Raw genomic sequence first — 17833 nt, 5'->3', positions numbered from 1 at the left:
CTCACTGTCTCTCCCCCTTGGACCTAATTCTTTTATTTCTCCTGAAGTCTTTTAGTGCCTCCCCCATACGAGGAGCTGAATCAGAAAGATTGTCAAGGAACAAGCCACGCGGCCACTGCACGACACCAGCCCCACGCAAGCCTCATATATTCAACTTCACTCTTTTTTTTCGTTCGGACCTCCGCATGGATCACTCCCAGCAACCACTAACTTTCTCCACAAAGACGCTTCGCCCTAACAGACTCGTCCTCAATCCCCTGGTGGGCCCGACGGGCGCGGTATCTTATGCTTTAGTTAGAGAGAGAGAGAGAGAGAGAGAGAGAGAGAGAGAGATGAGAGATTAAACTAGAGTCCGAGCAGGCTGGGTCTGGAGTGGGAGGGCAGCGAAGGGGGACGGGAAGGGGCGGGAAGAGGAGGCAGGTCCCAGGCCGTCCGGGTTTTCCGAGAGCCTCGGCCGCCTGCGCACTTGGCCATTAATCCAGGATTGACAAGAATCCCTAATTAATTTAATTAGGCGTGGATTTTGCGTTGGTGTCAAGACTTAGTTAAACACCAGGGAGCTGGACCTACTCCGCCGGGGCGTGGCCAAAAGGAAACTGACAAGTGCGCGGCTGCCGGAGGGAGTCCGGGATCCCGACTCCGCGGCAGACCCCGCATCCCCGCCCGGCTTCAGGGGGCCGCGTGGCTGCGCGGCCCCTCCTGGCTGCCCGGCACCCCTGCCCTGCTCCTGCGCCAGGCGCCCCGCAACCCAGTTCCGTATCCTGACCCGATGTTGCAAGTCTGCATCCCCGCAGTCGACCCGACCCCACCTACACCTCGCAGCCCGGCATCCTGGCTTTACCGCCCACCCTGCCCAGGGTCCTCTGCAGCCTCCCCAGCGGCTTCCCGGCCCGCAGCCGGAGCTGCGCGGGGTCGTCACCAGCCTCCCGGCCCTGGGGAATTTGTGATTTACCCCGCTGCTGGCGTCCCGGAGCCCAAGCCGACTCCTCCACCGACAGCCCCGCTGGAAGGGCCGGTCAATTTAACACATTTCCCGAGCAGCTGTTCCCTGACAGATTCCATATGAAAGTGTTTCCTTAGCTCCCGATCCAGGATAGTTGGACTTGGTTCCCTCTGGGAGGTTTCGGGACCCTCACCCCAGCTCCCTTGTCACTAACTCCCTGTGTCCGGGCCCCTCTCGACATGAACTGCAAGAGCTCTTCTTTAGCAACCTGGAAAACATTCGAGTTGATTTCCTGATTTTTGAAAAGCAAGTGATTACCCTTCTTTGAATTAAAAAAAAAAATCAGTGGGTGTTAAGTTTGTGCCCCTCTTAATTTTATTTATTGTGGACTATTAAAGAAGCGATGTTCGCCGGGAGAAAAGTCTCTCGCTCTCTTCCTGGACTGTTTTCATCGAAACAGTTATGTGGAAGGAATGTCTATATTCCTGAGTCATTTGTCTGTATTGAGCTGGCTGTGAGAAGTGTGGCCACAAATGTATCTCACATAAGAATATTTACATATGGAAAGTTATATTATTTGAGTTTGTAAACAAATATACCTCTTCACGTGTAGCTTTGGGGACATTTTCAAAGAGTCTGAGTGTTAATAAACATGAATGCAGGCTTTCTGATGTGAAAGGTAACTTGGTTCATTTTCTTAGATCTAATACTCCCAGTAAAAATAAAAGCAATTACAAAAACTTTGATATGTTTATCTTCCATCCATTGGTTAAAGCCTCAGCACGAAGTTAACAGGTAATTTGGGAAGTTCCATCAAAGCAACCTGAAACATTTGTAGGACAAGAACACAATTAAAACTTAATATATTAGTGTTTCTAGGATATATGTAAATAGAGGCTATACATATCTGTCATACTATACTACTCTTCAGATTAAAATGTTCACAGTTGGCAAACTTGAGATGGAAATCATACTTTTAAGAAGTATTTGCCTTGTTTTCTCTTCAATGCTGAAGTTATATTTTGTTCTTCTTAAAACATTTCACTTATTGCTACTTTTAGGAGAAATAATTAAGATCTTTATGTTTCCAGTGAAATCACTCTTAGGTATTAATGAATTATATTAGTGCTTGCTTTTATTTTATTATGCTACAAAAGAGACTAAAATACACTTTCCAAAGTTATATGAATTTAGGAACATGGTTTTACATTGTAATCACTTTAGTCCTGATATTGTGAGAGGGGAATAAGCATAAAATTTTAATCCTTTAAGAAAATCTGTTTTTAAGGTTATTGAGCAGAATGACCAGAAAGAGCTCCCAAACTGAGGTGTTAAATACTATTCACAAATAGCTCCAAAATGACCACTTTAGAAGTCTGGTAAGGGATCAAGACACTCACCAGCTACTTTTTTTTTTGCCATGATTTCTAGGTCTGATCTCAAATTCCATCTACTGAGCTGGAGGGAAAGATGACCATTTTAAAGGTAATCAGAGAAGGTTCAGACAATTGATGTGATTCACACCAAATAGATTTTCCTGGCTCTTTGTATATTTAGGAATAGTGGTGTTGATAGAGTTATGAGAGATCTGCAGTGTCTGATCACGGATTCTACTGGCCTAAGGGAAACCTACTTAAAAAAAAACACACCAAGGTTTTGAAATGATATGCTAATAAATGCTCATGAAGTTCTAATGAGGTTGTTTTATTAAATAGTAAATGTTTTCCGGAAACAGGGTATTTCAAAATACAGTTTTGGTAAAAAAAAAAAATTGATAGTAAAGCTCAGTTAACAGCCTGCAGACAGGTATACAAGTTCCAATAAAATTCAGGACGCCGAGTCCCCCCAGCTAGTGAATTATTTAAAATAAACATGTAGTGTGGTAGTTAGTTTTAAAACGGCCCCCCTCAAACTGGTTATTTAAGGTACAGTCATTTATGACAAATATATTTCTGGAGCTGATTTTCACCTCTCAAATATCTGCAGAAAACTGTGGTTGGGGTATCTAGCGATTCTGAACAAGTTGGTTCTCACAGTTGACCCAAACCAAGGCCAACAGTTTATTTACCTCCATATCTGTGCGTACTTATAGCAAACAAGGAAAAATGAGGTTTATGCAAGACCAGATAATTAATGTAATATGAGTTACAGAAAATGCTTAATCGCTTTAATTTTTATTGATGTAAATAACAACAAACACCTAAACAATTTCTCTTTCAGAAGAAATCTCCTTTCCTTGCCTCGGGCAGCCTTCCCCCCAATCCTCTAATAACCAGTTCCTTTAATGCGAGAAACTAATTTGCAACCAACCTGTGAGTGCCTTCACCTTCAGGGCAGAAGAAACACCGACTTTTAATGCATTTTTTGCAAATAAATCATTGCATTTTAATCACACACGACTCTATGCAGACACACTCCCATGATTTATTATTGTTGGGCGAGTTTCCTCCTCCCCCAGCTAGAGAGAACCAATTTTGCTACCTGTGTCTTAAACCTAACTTCCTATGATGCAGACTTGTTTACTGATTTTCTGTGACGATAACGACGATTACAAAGGCAATTACACGCTTCAGTCCCCACCTTTATTGTTTTTCGGTTATAAGGCAATCAAATAATCAAACAAGCCAGCAAAGCCAAGACCAAACAAAAAATTGGCGGCGTGACGATCCATTCCCTCGGCACTCCTAGCGCCTGGTCACCTCCATCGATGCATTCGGAAGCTCGGCTGCCGCTGCCTGGCGCTGGAACCAGGAAGGCGGTGAGCTTAAACTGAAGCAAGTTCGGAGGGCGCCGGCGGCTCCCCGATTTGAAGAAACATTTCCAGGTTTGCGGCGCTTGCAAGTCCACGGGAGGTGTGATCCCGAAGACTGGGAGCCAGGTGATGCCCTCGTCCGGGGCCCGGGAGGAGGCGCCCGCGGCGGCGGGGTTCCGAGGCCTTGCTCCTGCGTGAGGCGGCGGGAGGCGGCGCGGGGCCTGCCGCCGTCTGGGAGGCGGCGGGGGACGAGGGGGCTGGTGCCGAGGTGTGCGGCGCGGGGGGCCAGTGCGCATGCGCCTCGCACCTGGAGGTTTCCGACCCGGGTGTTCGGAGCTGGGCCCCCAGGTGATGGTTGGCTTTGGGGTGGTGCTAGCTCGCAGGTCTCTGGCGAGGCTCTCAGTCTGGCGGTGGTGAGAGAGAGTAGTCCACTTTTCCTGCCCTTCCTCGCGCGTCCCCTGTTCACCCCACCCCCACTGGTCCCTGCGCTGGGGTTGATGGACCGGCCTTGGCAATAAGCGCCCGGGAAGGTGCGGGGAGAGAGACTGCAGCCTGGTGCACCCTGTCCCACCCCTACTTTAGATACACCTTTTCTCCCCCATTATTCCCAGCTCACACACTAGCTTGCAGAAAGCAGAGATGGTTTAGGGTGAAATAGACTCGCCTACGTGTAAATACACATTCCCGCTTTAAGCACTCTTCCTTGACTTCAGGGCTTGTGGCCTTGTGATCCTGGATTAAGAGCACATGGCTTACCCTTAAACTCTGTTTACTTTGGTGGAGGTTATAATGCTCTATTACACATATTGACTGCTCTTGATTTTAGGTCAACTAATTTCTCAGAGGTTATGTATCTTTAAATGCACACTGGAAGCCTAATCTTTTTTTTTTTTTTTTTGCATTTTCGGAATTAGTAATCTACTTGTGAATCAACTAAACAGATCCTAGGTAGTTTAAATTAATTCAAATGTTTTGTGTGCTCACCAAAAAGTATTCACGTTGTCATCTCTGAACTTAGATGTAAAAAGCTCTAAGTCAGTGGTTCTCAACCTTGGCTGCACATTAGAATCACCTGGGAACCTTTTTAAAATCCTGATGTCTGGGCCTCATCCTCCGGAAATTCTGTTTCTTTGTTACTAATGTTGTGGCCCCCTCACCCCATAACAAAGAAACAGAATTTCTGGAGGATGAGGCCCAGACATCAGGATTTTAAAAAGATTCCCAGGTGATTCTAATGTGCAGCCAAGGCTGAGAACCACTGTGCTAAGTGAAGGAGATATGCAGAGTTCCCAGGTTAAAGGATTGGAGCAGGAGTTACAGGTGCAACCTTGTGGGGAAACTGGGCATCCTTTGAGAGCCCGTCTAGCCTTCGAGTCTATAAATACGTAGTCACTTTATTTGCAGGCAAAGGAGATTTCCTGCTAAGTGGCAGCACTGTATTACTGTACGTTCTTCAGTGAAAGGGCTAAAAATGTTGGAAGCTGAAAAACATTGAAGGCAGATGGTGCCTATTAATTGCCTTTCCAACTTGACCAGTTTCAGGAAAGAATGGTGTTACAGGTTGGAAACCTTCTGTAGTAAGATTGTTATAGTAGATGTATAGATATATTTTCTGCTTTGGTTTTTAAACCATTGGGGAAAAGTCCATGCCCAGTAACGCTTAAAAAAAAAAAAAGATATGCTAGTCTGTAGATATTTAGTTGTTACGGGAGGGGGAGTGTTTTGATAATTCTCTCTCTCTTTTGGAGTTTTGCTTTGTTAGGCTTGTTAAGCTAGAATTTTATCTCAGTTCTTTTATTGCCTTTGCATAGTTCTATACTGTTTATGGAGTTCTTTTTTTTTTTAATATATTTTATTGATTTTTTACAGAGAGGAAAGGAGAGGGACAGAGAGTTAGAAACATCGATGAGAGAGAAACATCGATCAGCTGCCTCCTGCACACCCCCCCACCGGGGATGTGCCCTCAACCAAGGCACATGCCCTTGACTGGAATTGAACCTGGGACCCTTGAGTCCCCAGGCCGACGCTCTATCCACTGAGCCAAACTGGTCAGGGCTGTTTATGGAGTTCTTATGCTAAATGATATTAACCCCACTTTTACTTTTCTCTGTCTCTCTGAGGTGGATTTCCCATTGAAATGACTGCTCTTTTTTTTTTTTTTGACCATGTGTCCAAGATAAAAAAAAAATTGTAGTTTGATATACTGATGAATGAGTATTAGAGAAATAATTATAAACTGTCATATCCTCTAGGAATCTTTGTTCTCTCTAACTGCCCGTTTTCCAAAAAAAAAGATAACTGTTTTTGTGCCTTTATTAATAACTGAACAAAGGAACTACTTGTGTATGCCTTTGAGCTGTTTGGGTCTACATATTCCATCATTCACCTAAACTTGCAATAAGATGTTTTTGTAAATTGATGTCCTACTGTCCTACCAGTCTTGGCTTCAGTTCCATAGTATGAATAGTTGGGTAAGGTTTGCAACCATGAGACTCAACCAGGATATACTAGAGATTAGAGTTAGAACATAAAACCAAGAGCTGTAGGAGTTCTGTTCCTATGCTTTTTTTTGCTTACAGATAGGTTGAAAAATTGTTAGCTTGTGGGATTCCTAAAAATCTGTGCTCAATCATCATTGCCTTTATCAGAAAGAGCTACTATTAACGTGTCTTTCCATGCATTGCACCTTACCGATGGAGTTAAATATAAAGAGTTCTTTCTTACTAGGAGTGTGAAATATAAGTTGACCACCATGACTTCAATGAGCAAGTATATTCAGCTACATGCTAGGGACATTATGGAAATCCAGAGGTGAATATGTATATAGGGTGGTGAATAAGAGTTCAATACCTGTCATTGATAGAGAAGACAATATTTGGGTCTACTGATTTGCTCTTAGTGTTGACTTCCTTTTCTGGATAAATATTTGATGTTAACAAATGTTTTCTCTTACTGAGATTAATATTTCAGTGTAATTTTTCTGAAATGTAAATGTATCCCTTGAAAAAATATTTATAATTTTGTGACAGTGGTTTTTCAACCTTCTATTATTTGGCTCCTAGAAGGAAGATTTTGTATCTCTCACTAACTTTTATGGGTTAAATGTAATCATTCTATTATGGATAATTTATCTTGTTTGAAATTAAAACAAAGAAAAATTTATACCACTTCCCCCTCTCTTCCTTTGGTCACCATCAAGATACATAACTAGATGTGTGCCCTTTTTTTCCCTACTTCTTTATGACTTAATAAGCTAGACAAGAATGGAGAGTGGAAATGACGATAGCTACCTTAGTGTAGTGGTTCTCAAACTTTTTAGTTTTAGGATCCCTTTATACTCTTAAAACTTATTGAGACCCCAAGAACTATTATCTATGTGGGCTATATCTATTAATATTACTTTACTAATATTTAAAACCGGAAATTTTGAATTATTTATTAATTCACTTAAAAATAACAATAATAAACCCATTATATGGTAACACAAATAACAAATTTGATATGAAAAATAAATATATTTTTCAAAACAAAACATTCCTAGTGAGAAAACTGGCATTATTTTTCATTTTTGCAAATCTCTAATGTCTGGCTTAATAGAAGACAGTTGGATTCTTATATATGCTTCTGTATTCAATTTATTGTGATGAGTTGTTTTGTGAGGTATATGAAGAAAATATATTCACACAGATACGGTATTAAAAAAACTGTCTTCATTAAGGTATAGTTAACACAATATTATATTAGTTTTAGAAAAAGGTAGTATTTTAATAGCCTATGCAGATGATTCTTTGATATTACACCAAAACTTGATAAGTGGTAGTTTCTTAAAAGTTGGTTGTAATGTGATATTTGAAACCATATCAGTGATCTTTTCATACTCTTCCACATTAAAATCTAATAGTTTGTCTTGCACTGTGAATGCATATTTTACCCATGCGTGATTCTGTGACATCATGCATTGACCTGCTGGAAAATACTGATCCTTTGCGTTATGCTTATCTTCCCAATGTTACTACCCTTAATTACATAATATTTTTAAAAAATCACATTTGTTAATATCACCACTGATATCATCAGAGAAATCTTTAGTACAGTATTGGGAAGCTATCAGTCTCATGATAGTAGGTACAATTTACCCAAAATTCTAATTTTGGCTTGAGAGCTCAAATTTTATTGGCAACAAATATTGTCAGTTTTTCTTGAAGTGAAAGACTCTATTCATTTTTGAGAAAATGTCTCCCAAATATGCAAGTTTGAATAATCATAGTCCTTTAAAATGAAAATTGTGGGTCATGATAAGAGCAGCCAGTTCAGCTTGCAATTCACTTGCACAAATGACTTTTCTCAAGATAACCATCATTCTTCATTATCCAGCAGCAGTTATATGTGTGTTTCTCATTTTATCACATAGAATATTAAAAGATGTTTGCTCAAGAGTTGAAATTTAATAAAATTAATGCTTTTTTACTACTTTATCGAGGACATTCTTAAGTGAACAAGTGAACTGCTTTTTAAAAAAGTCTTTATTGTTGAAAGTATTACATACTAGAGGCCTGGTGCATGAAAATTCATGCACTGGAGGGGGGTCCCTCAGCCCAGCCTGCCCCCTCTCACAGTCCAGGAGCCCTCAGGGGCAGGAGGCGACCCAGTGATCAGGGGAAGGTGACGCCCCCATCACACCTCTGCTGCTGCCACTGCCAGCAGTGCAAGCCTCGGCTGGCCCTGGTTACCTGAGCCTCAGGCGGCCCTGGGCGGCTGGGCAGCCGACATCCGAGGCTTGCCTGCGCCTTGGGCCGGCCCTGGACGGCTAGGGGGCTGAGGGTGGGTCCGGTTGCACGTGTACCTGCCACCTCCTCCCCCCCGGAGGGGCTGAAAGGACTGGGGGGCTCCAGTGGGGCTGAGGGGACTAGGCGCTGCCGTCTTGTGGCTATGGGTGCCGTCATCTTTGTGATGGTGTGATGGTCAATTTGCATATTCCCTCTTTATTAGATAGAAGGTCCTCCTTTTCCCCCCAATGACCTCTTCTAGCCCGCCTCTGCCCCCCACTCTAGGCCTTCACCACCCTGTTGTCTGTGTCCATGGATTATGCATAAATGCATACAAGTTCTTTGGTTGATCTCTTCCAACCCACTCACCCTCCCCTACCTTTTTTTTTTTTTTTTAACTATTGCTGTGAAGAATGCAATGACTGCTAGTACAGTTTGGTGCCATAACCTTGGTTCCTATTAAGGCACTAGTAGTTTTGTCTACTATTGCTTGTACATCATTAGTGCAAAAGTCAACATAGGGAAAAAGGTAAGTCATATATGAGTATTATAATGAGAATAGTTTTGACCTCTTGAATCCCCTGAAAGGATCTTAGGGAACCTCAGGTGTCCTACAGATCCCATTTTGAGAACTGCTGTTATACTAGCATATAAGCTCCTTGAGGGCAAGGATTTTTGTCTCTTGTTCACTGATGTATCCCTTATAGCTAGGCCTGCTTCATCCTGGGATGTTTTACCTATCTCTAGTGTTACATTCCTTATTTTTTTAATCTGGCTTGTCTTTGTTGGTTTGCTGTTTGCTTTTGGTGGAATGTGAGGTAGAATTTTGGGGCTGCATATCTGAAAATGTCTTTATTCTGATCTTGTATTAGATCAGTGATAAGTCTGGATATAGATTCTATGTTGAAAATCATTTTCATTTAGAATTTTGGACACAAGTCTCCATTGTTTTCTATATATTGCAGTTTAGAAGACCTGTTCCTTTTATTATGATTTCTCCATTTTTTTCTCTGTAGAAGTTTCTGGGATCTTCTATATATTCCTAGTGTCTGCATTTTTATGAGATATGTCTGGTTTATGTCATTTAAAATTAATTGTTCCAGGGACTTTATACCTCCTATTTTTAATCTTTTTCTTACTACTTTTTACCTCCTGATTTTAATCTTCTTCTTACTACTTTTTGAGTCATTTGAACACATCTTCTAATTTTATTGTATTTTTTTTTACAAGTTATCATATTTTAAATTTCAAGCTTTTTCTTCTGTTCTATGGATGTTCCTCCTATTCTTGTTTGCTGGATCTGAGGAAATTAGCTGTGATATTTTCCTTTAGTTTTCTTCTGCATGTTCCTGGTTTACTACGAGTTTTGTTTTTTTGTTTCCTTTCTGTCTCTTATAATGAAGGCTTTCATCACGTGATTGGTTATCCTCCCCTCCCCCCTTTTTAATAATCTATAAAAAGTTAACAGAAAAATTGTTTACTGAAAAATGTTTAAGGCTTGGTCTTATTAACTGGTGGGCTTGGTTATAGGTGATTGGGTAAGGGCCTGGCCATTTTTTTCTTTTGGGGGGGTGGCGTACCTTCAAATACTTACAGTATATCTTTTTCAGCTACTGCTCAGTTTTTGCATAGATGAATCCACTGCCAGAACGATCTTGGATCCAACTAATGGTACAGTATTTACCATTAGTTGTAGACTTTCATGTAATTCCTTTCACTTTTAGGTTAGCATCTCTCTGCCCTCATTTATTGTGCCCCTGGATCTGGTGCTTTATTATTTTGCCATTTTTACTAAATAAATCACCTCTCCTGGGATTGGGTAAGAGTAGTCACCTGTCTGGGTTGCATGGGGAAGGGGACCTGGGAGATTACTGCTTTTATAGACTTTCATCCAGTTCCCTTGTTTTTTAGTTCCATGCATCTTTGTGTCCACTGTGGTAAGTGGTATCTTAAATTCCTATCCTTTCTGATTTTTGCTATGTAAAGTGGCTTTTCTCATGTTGGAATTCTCTGCAGTTGCTGGTATTTGGCTCTCATAGGTCTAAATCCTCCATATGTCTTTCATTTGCTAAAAATTTGTTGACGTATCTTGTTTACTGTTCCTTCTGTCTTCTCTTCTAGTCTGTGTATCCTTGTGAATTTATATCTTTTTATTTTTATATTCTCATTTTAGAATTTTTTTAACAAGATAATAAGAACATCAAAGCTCATGTTAAATGGTTATTTGTGGGTAAAGAACATTTTTAACTGCTTAAAAGTGAAAACAAGAATGGAAGAAAAAGCCAGGAAATAAGAAAACTTTCAGTGGTTCTCAACCTTCTGGCCCTTTAAATACAGTTTCTCATGTTGTGGTGACCCCCAACCATAAAATTATTTTCATTGCTACTTCATAACTGTAATGTTGCTACTGTTATGAATCATAATGTAAATATCTGATATCCAGGATGGTCTTAGGCGACCCCTGTGAAAGGGTCGTTTGACCCCCAAAGGGGTCGCGACCCACAGGTTGAGAACCGCTGAACTAAGGTAATTCCTAAATGTTAGTTGCAAAACCATAAAAATCCTAGAAAAAGACATATGCAGTAAAATCTCAGACATCTGACATAGCAATATTTTTGCCAATATGTCTCCTAGGGCAAGGGAAGCAAAGGAAAGAATAAATAAATGGGATTACATCAAACTAAAAAGCTTCTGCACAGCTAAAGAAACCATCAACAAAATGAAAAGGGAACCTACTAATGGGAGAACATATTCCCCCATGATAAGGGATTAATTTCCAAAATATATAAAGAACTTATACAACTCAACACCAGGAAGACAAACAATCCACTTAAAAAAATGGGCAAAGGACTTGAATAGACACTTCTCTGAAGAGGACATACAGATGGCCAATAGACATATGAAAAATGCTCAATGTCACTAACCATCAGAGAGATGCAAATTAAAACCACAATGAAATACCACCTCACACGTGCCAGAATGGTTACCTTCAGTAAATCAACAAACAACAAGTGCCGGCGAGGTGTGGAGTAAACGGATCCCTAGTGCATTGTTGGTAGGAACGCAGCCACTGTGGAAAACAGTATGGAGTTTCCTCAGAAAGTTGAAAATGGAACTGCTTTTCAACCTAGTGATCCCACTTCTGGGAATATATTCTGATAATTCCAAAACACCATTGGTAGATGAGTGGATAAAAAAGCAATGGTACATTTACACAATGGAATACTACGAGGCTATAAAAAGAAAGGATCTCTTACTTTTTATGACAGCATGGAGATTATTATGCTAAGCAAAATGAGCTAGTCAGAGAAAGACACATATCATGTGATCTCACTTGTACAATCTAATGAATAAAATAAACTGACAAAATAGAACCAGAGACATGCATTCTTGGTACAGACTGACAGATGTCAGAGGGGAGGTGCATGGGGTAGATAGAGTGAAAGAAGGTGAAGAGAATAGCCAAAGAACATACATGCAAAGCCCATGGACACATACAACAATGTGGTCAGCGTTATAGGGAGGGGAGGGCAGAGTCGGGGGAAAAGCAAATGGAATGTAAATGAGGGACATCTATAATAAAGTTAATAAAAATATAATTTGAAAAAACTCTTTAACTTCTATTTCTGTATATTTTTCCTTTTGTATACTAAATGTAAAAACATTACCATAGCCATATAGAAAATATTTTTTTTGTTTTTTTTGAAAATATGTTTAAAAAGAAAAAAACGTTACCCAGTTTTATCACTTAAATATTATCAGTTTTTATTTTTGCTCTTACTCATATGTACATATTTTTAAAAATTGCAGTCTCTATAGAGACAGTTTTAATAATGGTATAATGGATATCTTTGTGATTATATTTTTTTAAGAAAAAGTTTTCAGATACATTCTTAGAAGTAGAATTGCTTTGTGACAAAAAATAAACATTTTTTTATGACTCTATATTTAAATTGTTAATTGCTTTCAGGAAGGAATATACCACCACTTTACTAGCAGTGTGAAGATTTGACCGACTTCACAATAACCTCATCAACTTCGTTACTTAAGTTAACATTTCCTCTCCCAAATTTCACAAGTGAAATGATGATAGTATATTATTTCACTTTGTACTCTGGTGATGACTAGTGAGTTTTTATCCATTTAAAAATGTAGAATTTTCAGTTAGAAAAAAGTAATTCTAAAAGATAGTAAAATATGTTTTATCTTTAGGGAATGTGAATATGAAGGATTAGGTAGTTGATCCCTAAACCAAATATTATGTAATTAATCATAACTGCAACTTAAAATATAAGAAAATTGTTATAATGAGCTGTCCTCAGATTGACTCTTTTGAGAGACATTTGGAAAAATTTAGGATAAATTTAAGTTGTTCATAAATTATAAAAACAGTTACTAAATTATAAAAACTGAAGACTGTATTAGAGATGTTTTTTATATTCTTGTCAAGAAGCCAGGTACATTTAAAATTTTACTTTAAGACTAAAAATTTTTGCAAAGTTTAAAAAAATTGCTATATTAAATTTCATCCATGGTGCCATATGTTAGTAATAATTTTCTTTGAATTTAAACTTGTAGAAATGGGACGCCGTTCATCAGATACTGAAGAAGAAAGCAGAAGCAAGAGAAAAAAGAAACATCGTAGACGGTCATCTTCAAGTAGTTCTTCAGATAGTAGAACATACAGCCGAAGGAAAGGTGGAAGGAAATCAAGGTCAAAGTCAAGATCTTGGTCCAGAGATCTTCAGCCTCGCTCACATTCTTATGATAGAAGGTGATTCTCATAATTTTTACTTACATAGTAATGAGACTACATTCTTTCAAGTTCTTATATTTTTGTACTTTTAATTTTTCTGGGTAAAACATTTTTCTTTTAGTAGTTATATAGTTATGAGGGTTAAGTCCCAAACCAGAGGTGTTTTGTTCTGTTTTTCCAGGCCCATCCCATGGATTCAGTGTCTTTCTCCTTTGTCTATTCTTTGTAAACAAGTAGGTATAAACTAGCTTAATTCTCATACTATGTTATCTGATAACATTTGGAAGTATTGTATACTACTTAACACCTCCAAGGTCTTAATTTGTAGCTAATTCAATCACTAAATTATGAAATTAGTCATCTGACTGTTCAAGAGCTATAACATTTTATCTCTTTTTGCTTTTAGGAAGGTGTAAGACAGTAAAAATGAGACAATTCTATAGAATCTAGGTGATTTCTCCTTAATGCTCATACAAAATTTTTTATAGCAATGATACTTAATTATATTTTATTTCAGACGGAGACATCGATCAAGCAGTAGCTCTTCTTATGGCTCTAGAAGAAAACGAAGTCGAAGTCGTTCAAGGGATTGGGGGAAATCCTATAGAGTTCAGAGGTCTAGGTCAAAAAGCAGAACAAGAAGGTATGCCATGAGATATTTATTGCTCTGTAACACACTATCCCCACATTTAGTGATCTAAAGCAACAGTCATTTATTTTCTCATGATTTTACAATTTTGACCTGAGCTCAGCTGGCAGTTTTTCTGTTAGTGTCATCTGGGTCACTCCTGTGGTTGTAGTTATCTGATAGCTTAACTGGAACTACATGGTCCAATGTAACCTCAACTCAGGCATTTGGTATTGGCTTTTGGCTATTGTCTAGGGTGCTTTAGTTCTCCTGTGGTTTCTCATCCTCCAGTAGGCTAGGCTGGGCTTTTTCACATGACGGGGAAAGTATTTCAAGAGGGTAAGAGCAGAAGATGCAGGATCTCTTAAGGTCTAGCCTCAGAAATAACCCAGTGTGATATGAAGTAAATGTTTATGTCCCTACCCCCAGCCACCCCCTCCCCCTCCCACCCAATTCGTTTGTTGAATCCCCAATCTAACTGAATTAGGGTCTTTATGGAGGTAATTAGGGTTAAGTGAGGTCATAAGGGTAGGACCCTAATCTAGTAGGGCTGGTGGGCTTACAAGAAGAGGGAGACTGTTCTCGCTCTTTGCGTGTGAATTTAGAGGAAAGGCCACGAGAAGACAGTGAAAAGTCAGCCATCTACAAGCCAGGAAGAACCCTTACCAGAAACCAGATCAGCCAGTATCTTGATCTTGGACTCGGAGCCCGCAGAACTATGAGAAATAAATTTACGTTGTTTAAAACTGCTCAATTTGTGGTATTTTGTTGTAGCAGCCCGAGCTGATTAATCTGCGTTGTCACTCCATCTATGTTTTCTTGTCTTGCTCAAGGGCCAATAATACAGAGAATAGCTTATCTGGAAAGAGTTGTACATGTTGGGCAATGGTTGAAAATACGGTTGAATAGGATGGGGACCATGGTATTGAGGGATTTGATAAAAGTAGGTGTTCAGAAGTTATTGAAAGTTTTTGAGCAGAAGAGTGTTAGTATAAAAACAGGAATTTAGTAAGATCAGCTGCTTTTTTCTGTTTAGTTCTTCTACTATTAGATTCTAGCTGTGGGGGTATATTAGCAGCCTGATTTTGTTATCTAGGCATAAAATTTTATAAATCTCTATGAATCTGAAGTTGGATAATGGTAGTAAAGTCCAGATGTTTAGCTTTTCTGACCTTGTAGTGTTTGGATTTAGTCTCCTCTTTTTAGTACACACTCCCTATTTGGACTTAGTCTCCTCTTCTTAGTACACACTCCATGAATAAGCTACTCTGTATTATATGCCTTTGTTCTCTATACATATTCCAGGGTTGCTAGCTTTGTTTTTTTGAGCATGCTTTCTTTCAGTTTCTTGCAACCTTTAATTCTCTTTTTCCTTAAATCCTTTTTTGATGTTTATCTTTGCACTCCCAAGTCAAGTTTAATCCATTCTTTCTCTTACCCACCATTACATATCGTTCCTGATATGTAATAGTTATAGTATGAATGTTATGTTTTTATTATACTCATATATTATAAACTCTTACAGGGGGAATCTTTTGGTACCTACACAATACCTTGCTTAGTAAACATGTCTTGACTGGGTCATTAACTGTGGAAATGAAGTTAGGTAGAGAGCTGTTTTTTTAGTAAGGAAAAGTTTTATTGTTTATTGATTTGTAGAAGGAAAGCTTTATTTTAGATGTATTGATTTGTCTAAAAGGAGGCTGATTACCAGAAATCAAGGTCAGTTGAAATTTTCTATCAGTGGGAATAGAAATAATAATCCATGCTTTTATATGTCTTTTTCAGGTTATAGACTATTTTCACATACCCTGAATCAATCAACCAGAATTTGATTAGGGAAACAGAAGGCAATGAATTCCAAGCGGTGGGATTTTAATATAGGGATAAAGGCCTATGCAACCTTTGGAAGGGCTGAGGGAATTAGGGACACTGTCACTGATTAATTCAGCCTGAAGTATCAAAGCTGGTTGTTTTCTCAAGTCACTGGAAATCTTAAGAACTTTCTAGGTTTGTAGCAACAGAATGAGTGGTTCTCAAGAAACTACCCACCTGCAAACTGCTTCTCTGTCCAACTCTGTACCTACAACTACCTCCAGAGGAAATCTGGAAACTTTAATTTCTTTTCCTTTGCAATGCAAGGAAGAACTTAAAAGTAATGGCAGTAATGTCTAGTCAACAGCACACATGTTTAGCAATCTGCGTTTTATACTGTGTCAGACTCTCTATTCTGTTCCATTTGTCTCTGTGTCTGCCAGCATTATATAGTTTTGATTACTGTAGCTTTTTAATATATATTTTGAAATTAGGAATGTGAGGCCTCCAGCTTTGTTCTTTCTCAAGATTGCTTTTGTGTATTTAACAATTCTTGAATTCAAGGGATGAATCCAATTTGGTTATGGTGTATAATTGTTTTAATGTGCTGTTGAACTTAGTTTGCTAGTATTTTGTTGAGGTTTTTGTGTCAGTATTAATCATGGATATTGGTCTGTAGTTTTCTTATAATATATTTGTCTGGCTTTGGCATCAGGGTAATAATGCTAGCTCATAAAATGAGTTTGGATGTGCTCCCTCCTCTTCAATTTTTTGGAAGAGTTTGAGAGGGATTGGCCTTAATTCTTATTTAAATGTTTGGTAGAAATTCTCCAGTGTAGCCATGTAGTTGTGGGCTTTTCTTTGTTGGGAGGTTTTTGATTACTGATTCAATCTCTTTATTTGTTATAGCTCTGTTCATATGTTTGTTTCTTCATGATTTAGTCTTGGTAGGTTGTATATATTAGGAATTTATCCATTTCTATAGGTTGTCTCATAATCCTGTTTATTGCTTGGTTTCAATTTTAATGCTTTCTCTCTAATATCTGATTTTAGTTTTTGAATCTCCTTGTTTTTTCTTAGTTAATCTAGTTAAGGGCTTACCAATTTTGTTGATCATTTCAAGAAACAAATTCTTGCCCTAACCAGTTTGGCTCAGTGGATAGAGCGTCAGCCTGCGGACTGAAAGGTCCCAGGTTTGATTCTGGTCAAGGGCATGTACGTTGGTTGCGGGCACATCCCCAGTAGGAGGTGTGCTGGAGGCAGCTGATCGATGTTTCTCTCCCATCGATATTTCTAACTCTCTATCCCTCTCCCTTCCTCTCTGTAAAAAATCAATAAAATATATTTTAAAAAAGAAGCAAATTCTTAGTATTATTGCTTTTTTAAAAAATATTGTTTTTCTATTCCCTATTTTTCTGCTCTAATTGTTATTAATCCTTCCCTTCCTTCTGCTAATTTTTGGTGCATTTTGTTCCTCCTTTACAAGTTCCCTGAGATGTAAAGCTAGGTTATTGATTTGAGATCTTTCATCTTTTTTTAATGTAGGCATTTCTAGCTATTAACTACCCTCTTAAAACTGCTTTTGTTGCAGCCCATAAGTTTTGGTATGTTATGATTTCATTTTCATTTGTCTCAAGATATTTTCTAATTTCCCTTGTGATTCCTTTGTTGAGTCATTGATTTTTCAACAATAAGTTGTTTAATTTCCACATATTTATGGATTTCCCAGTTTTTCTGCTGCTATTGATTTCTAGTTTCATTCCATTGTGGTCAGAAAATATAGTTTGTAAGATTTCAATCTTTTTAAATTAGTTTATGTGTGTCATGAGATGAAAAAGGTTGAAAATCTCTGATTTAGACAAATGTGTAATGACATGTATCCATCAGTATAGGTTCATACAGAGTAGTTTCAGTGCCCTAAAAATACTCTGTGCTCTGCCTATTTCACCCCATCTCCCTAAGCTGTGACACCCACTGATCTTTTTACTTTCTCCATAATTTGCCTTTTCCGGACTGCTATATGGTTGGGATCATGCAGTATTTAACCTTTTCAGATTGGCTTCTTCTACTTAGTAGTATGTATTTTGGTTTCTTCCATGTATTTTCATGGCTTTGATAGCTCATTTTTTTTAGTACTATACAAGTTTCCTCACTATCCAAAAGTAGAATATTC

General features: G+C 38.7%; 1 protein-coding gene across 1 annotated transcript in view; it reads left to right on the top strand.

Annotated features, from left to right (window-relative positions):
- Nucleotides 1-3355: 3355 nt before the first annotated feature.
- Nucleotides 3356-17833, top strand: part of RSRC1 (arginine and serine rich coiled-coil 1) — a 329184-nt gene continuing 314706 nt past the window's right edge. Inside the window, exons 1-3 of the mRNA XM_023755153.1 lie at nucleotides 3356-3821; nucleotides 13040-13235; nucleotides 13735-13860. Of these exons, the coding sequence (XP_023610921.1) occupies nucleotides 13042-13235; nucleotides 13735-13860 (320 nt within the window). The 5' untranslated portion in view covers nucleotides 3356-3821; nucleotides 13040-13041. The remainder of the gene's footprint in view (nucleotides 3822-13039; nucleotides 13236-13734; nucleotides 13861-17833) is intronic.

Source organism: Myotis lucifugus, unplaced genomic scaffold (genome assembly GCF_000147115.1).
Source record: "Myotis lucifugus unplaced genomic scaffold, Myoluc2.0 scaffold_70, whole genome shotgun sequence".
In the NCBI taxonomy this organism is placed as follows: Eukaryota; Metazoa; Chordata; class Mammalia; order Chiroptera; family Vespertilionidae; genus Myotis; species Myotis lucifugus.
This window is presented reverse-complemented; position numbering and strand designations above follow the sequence as displayed.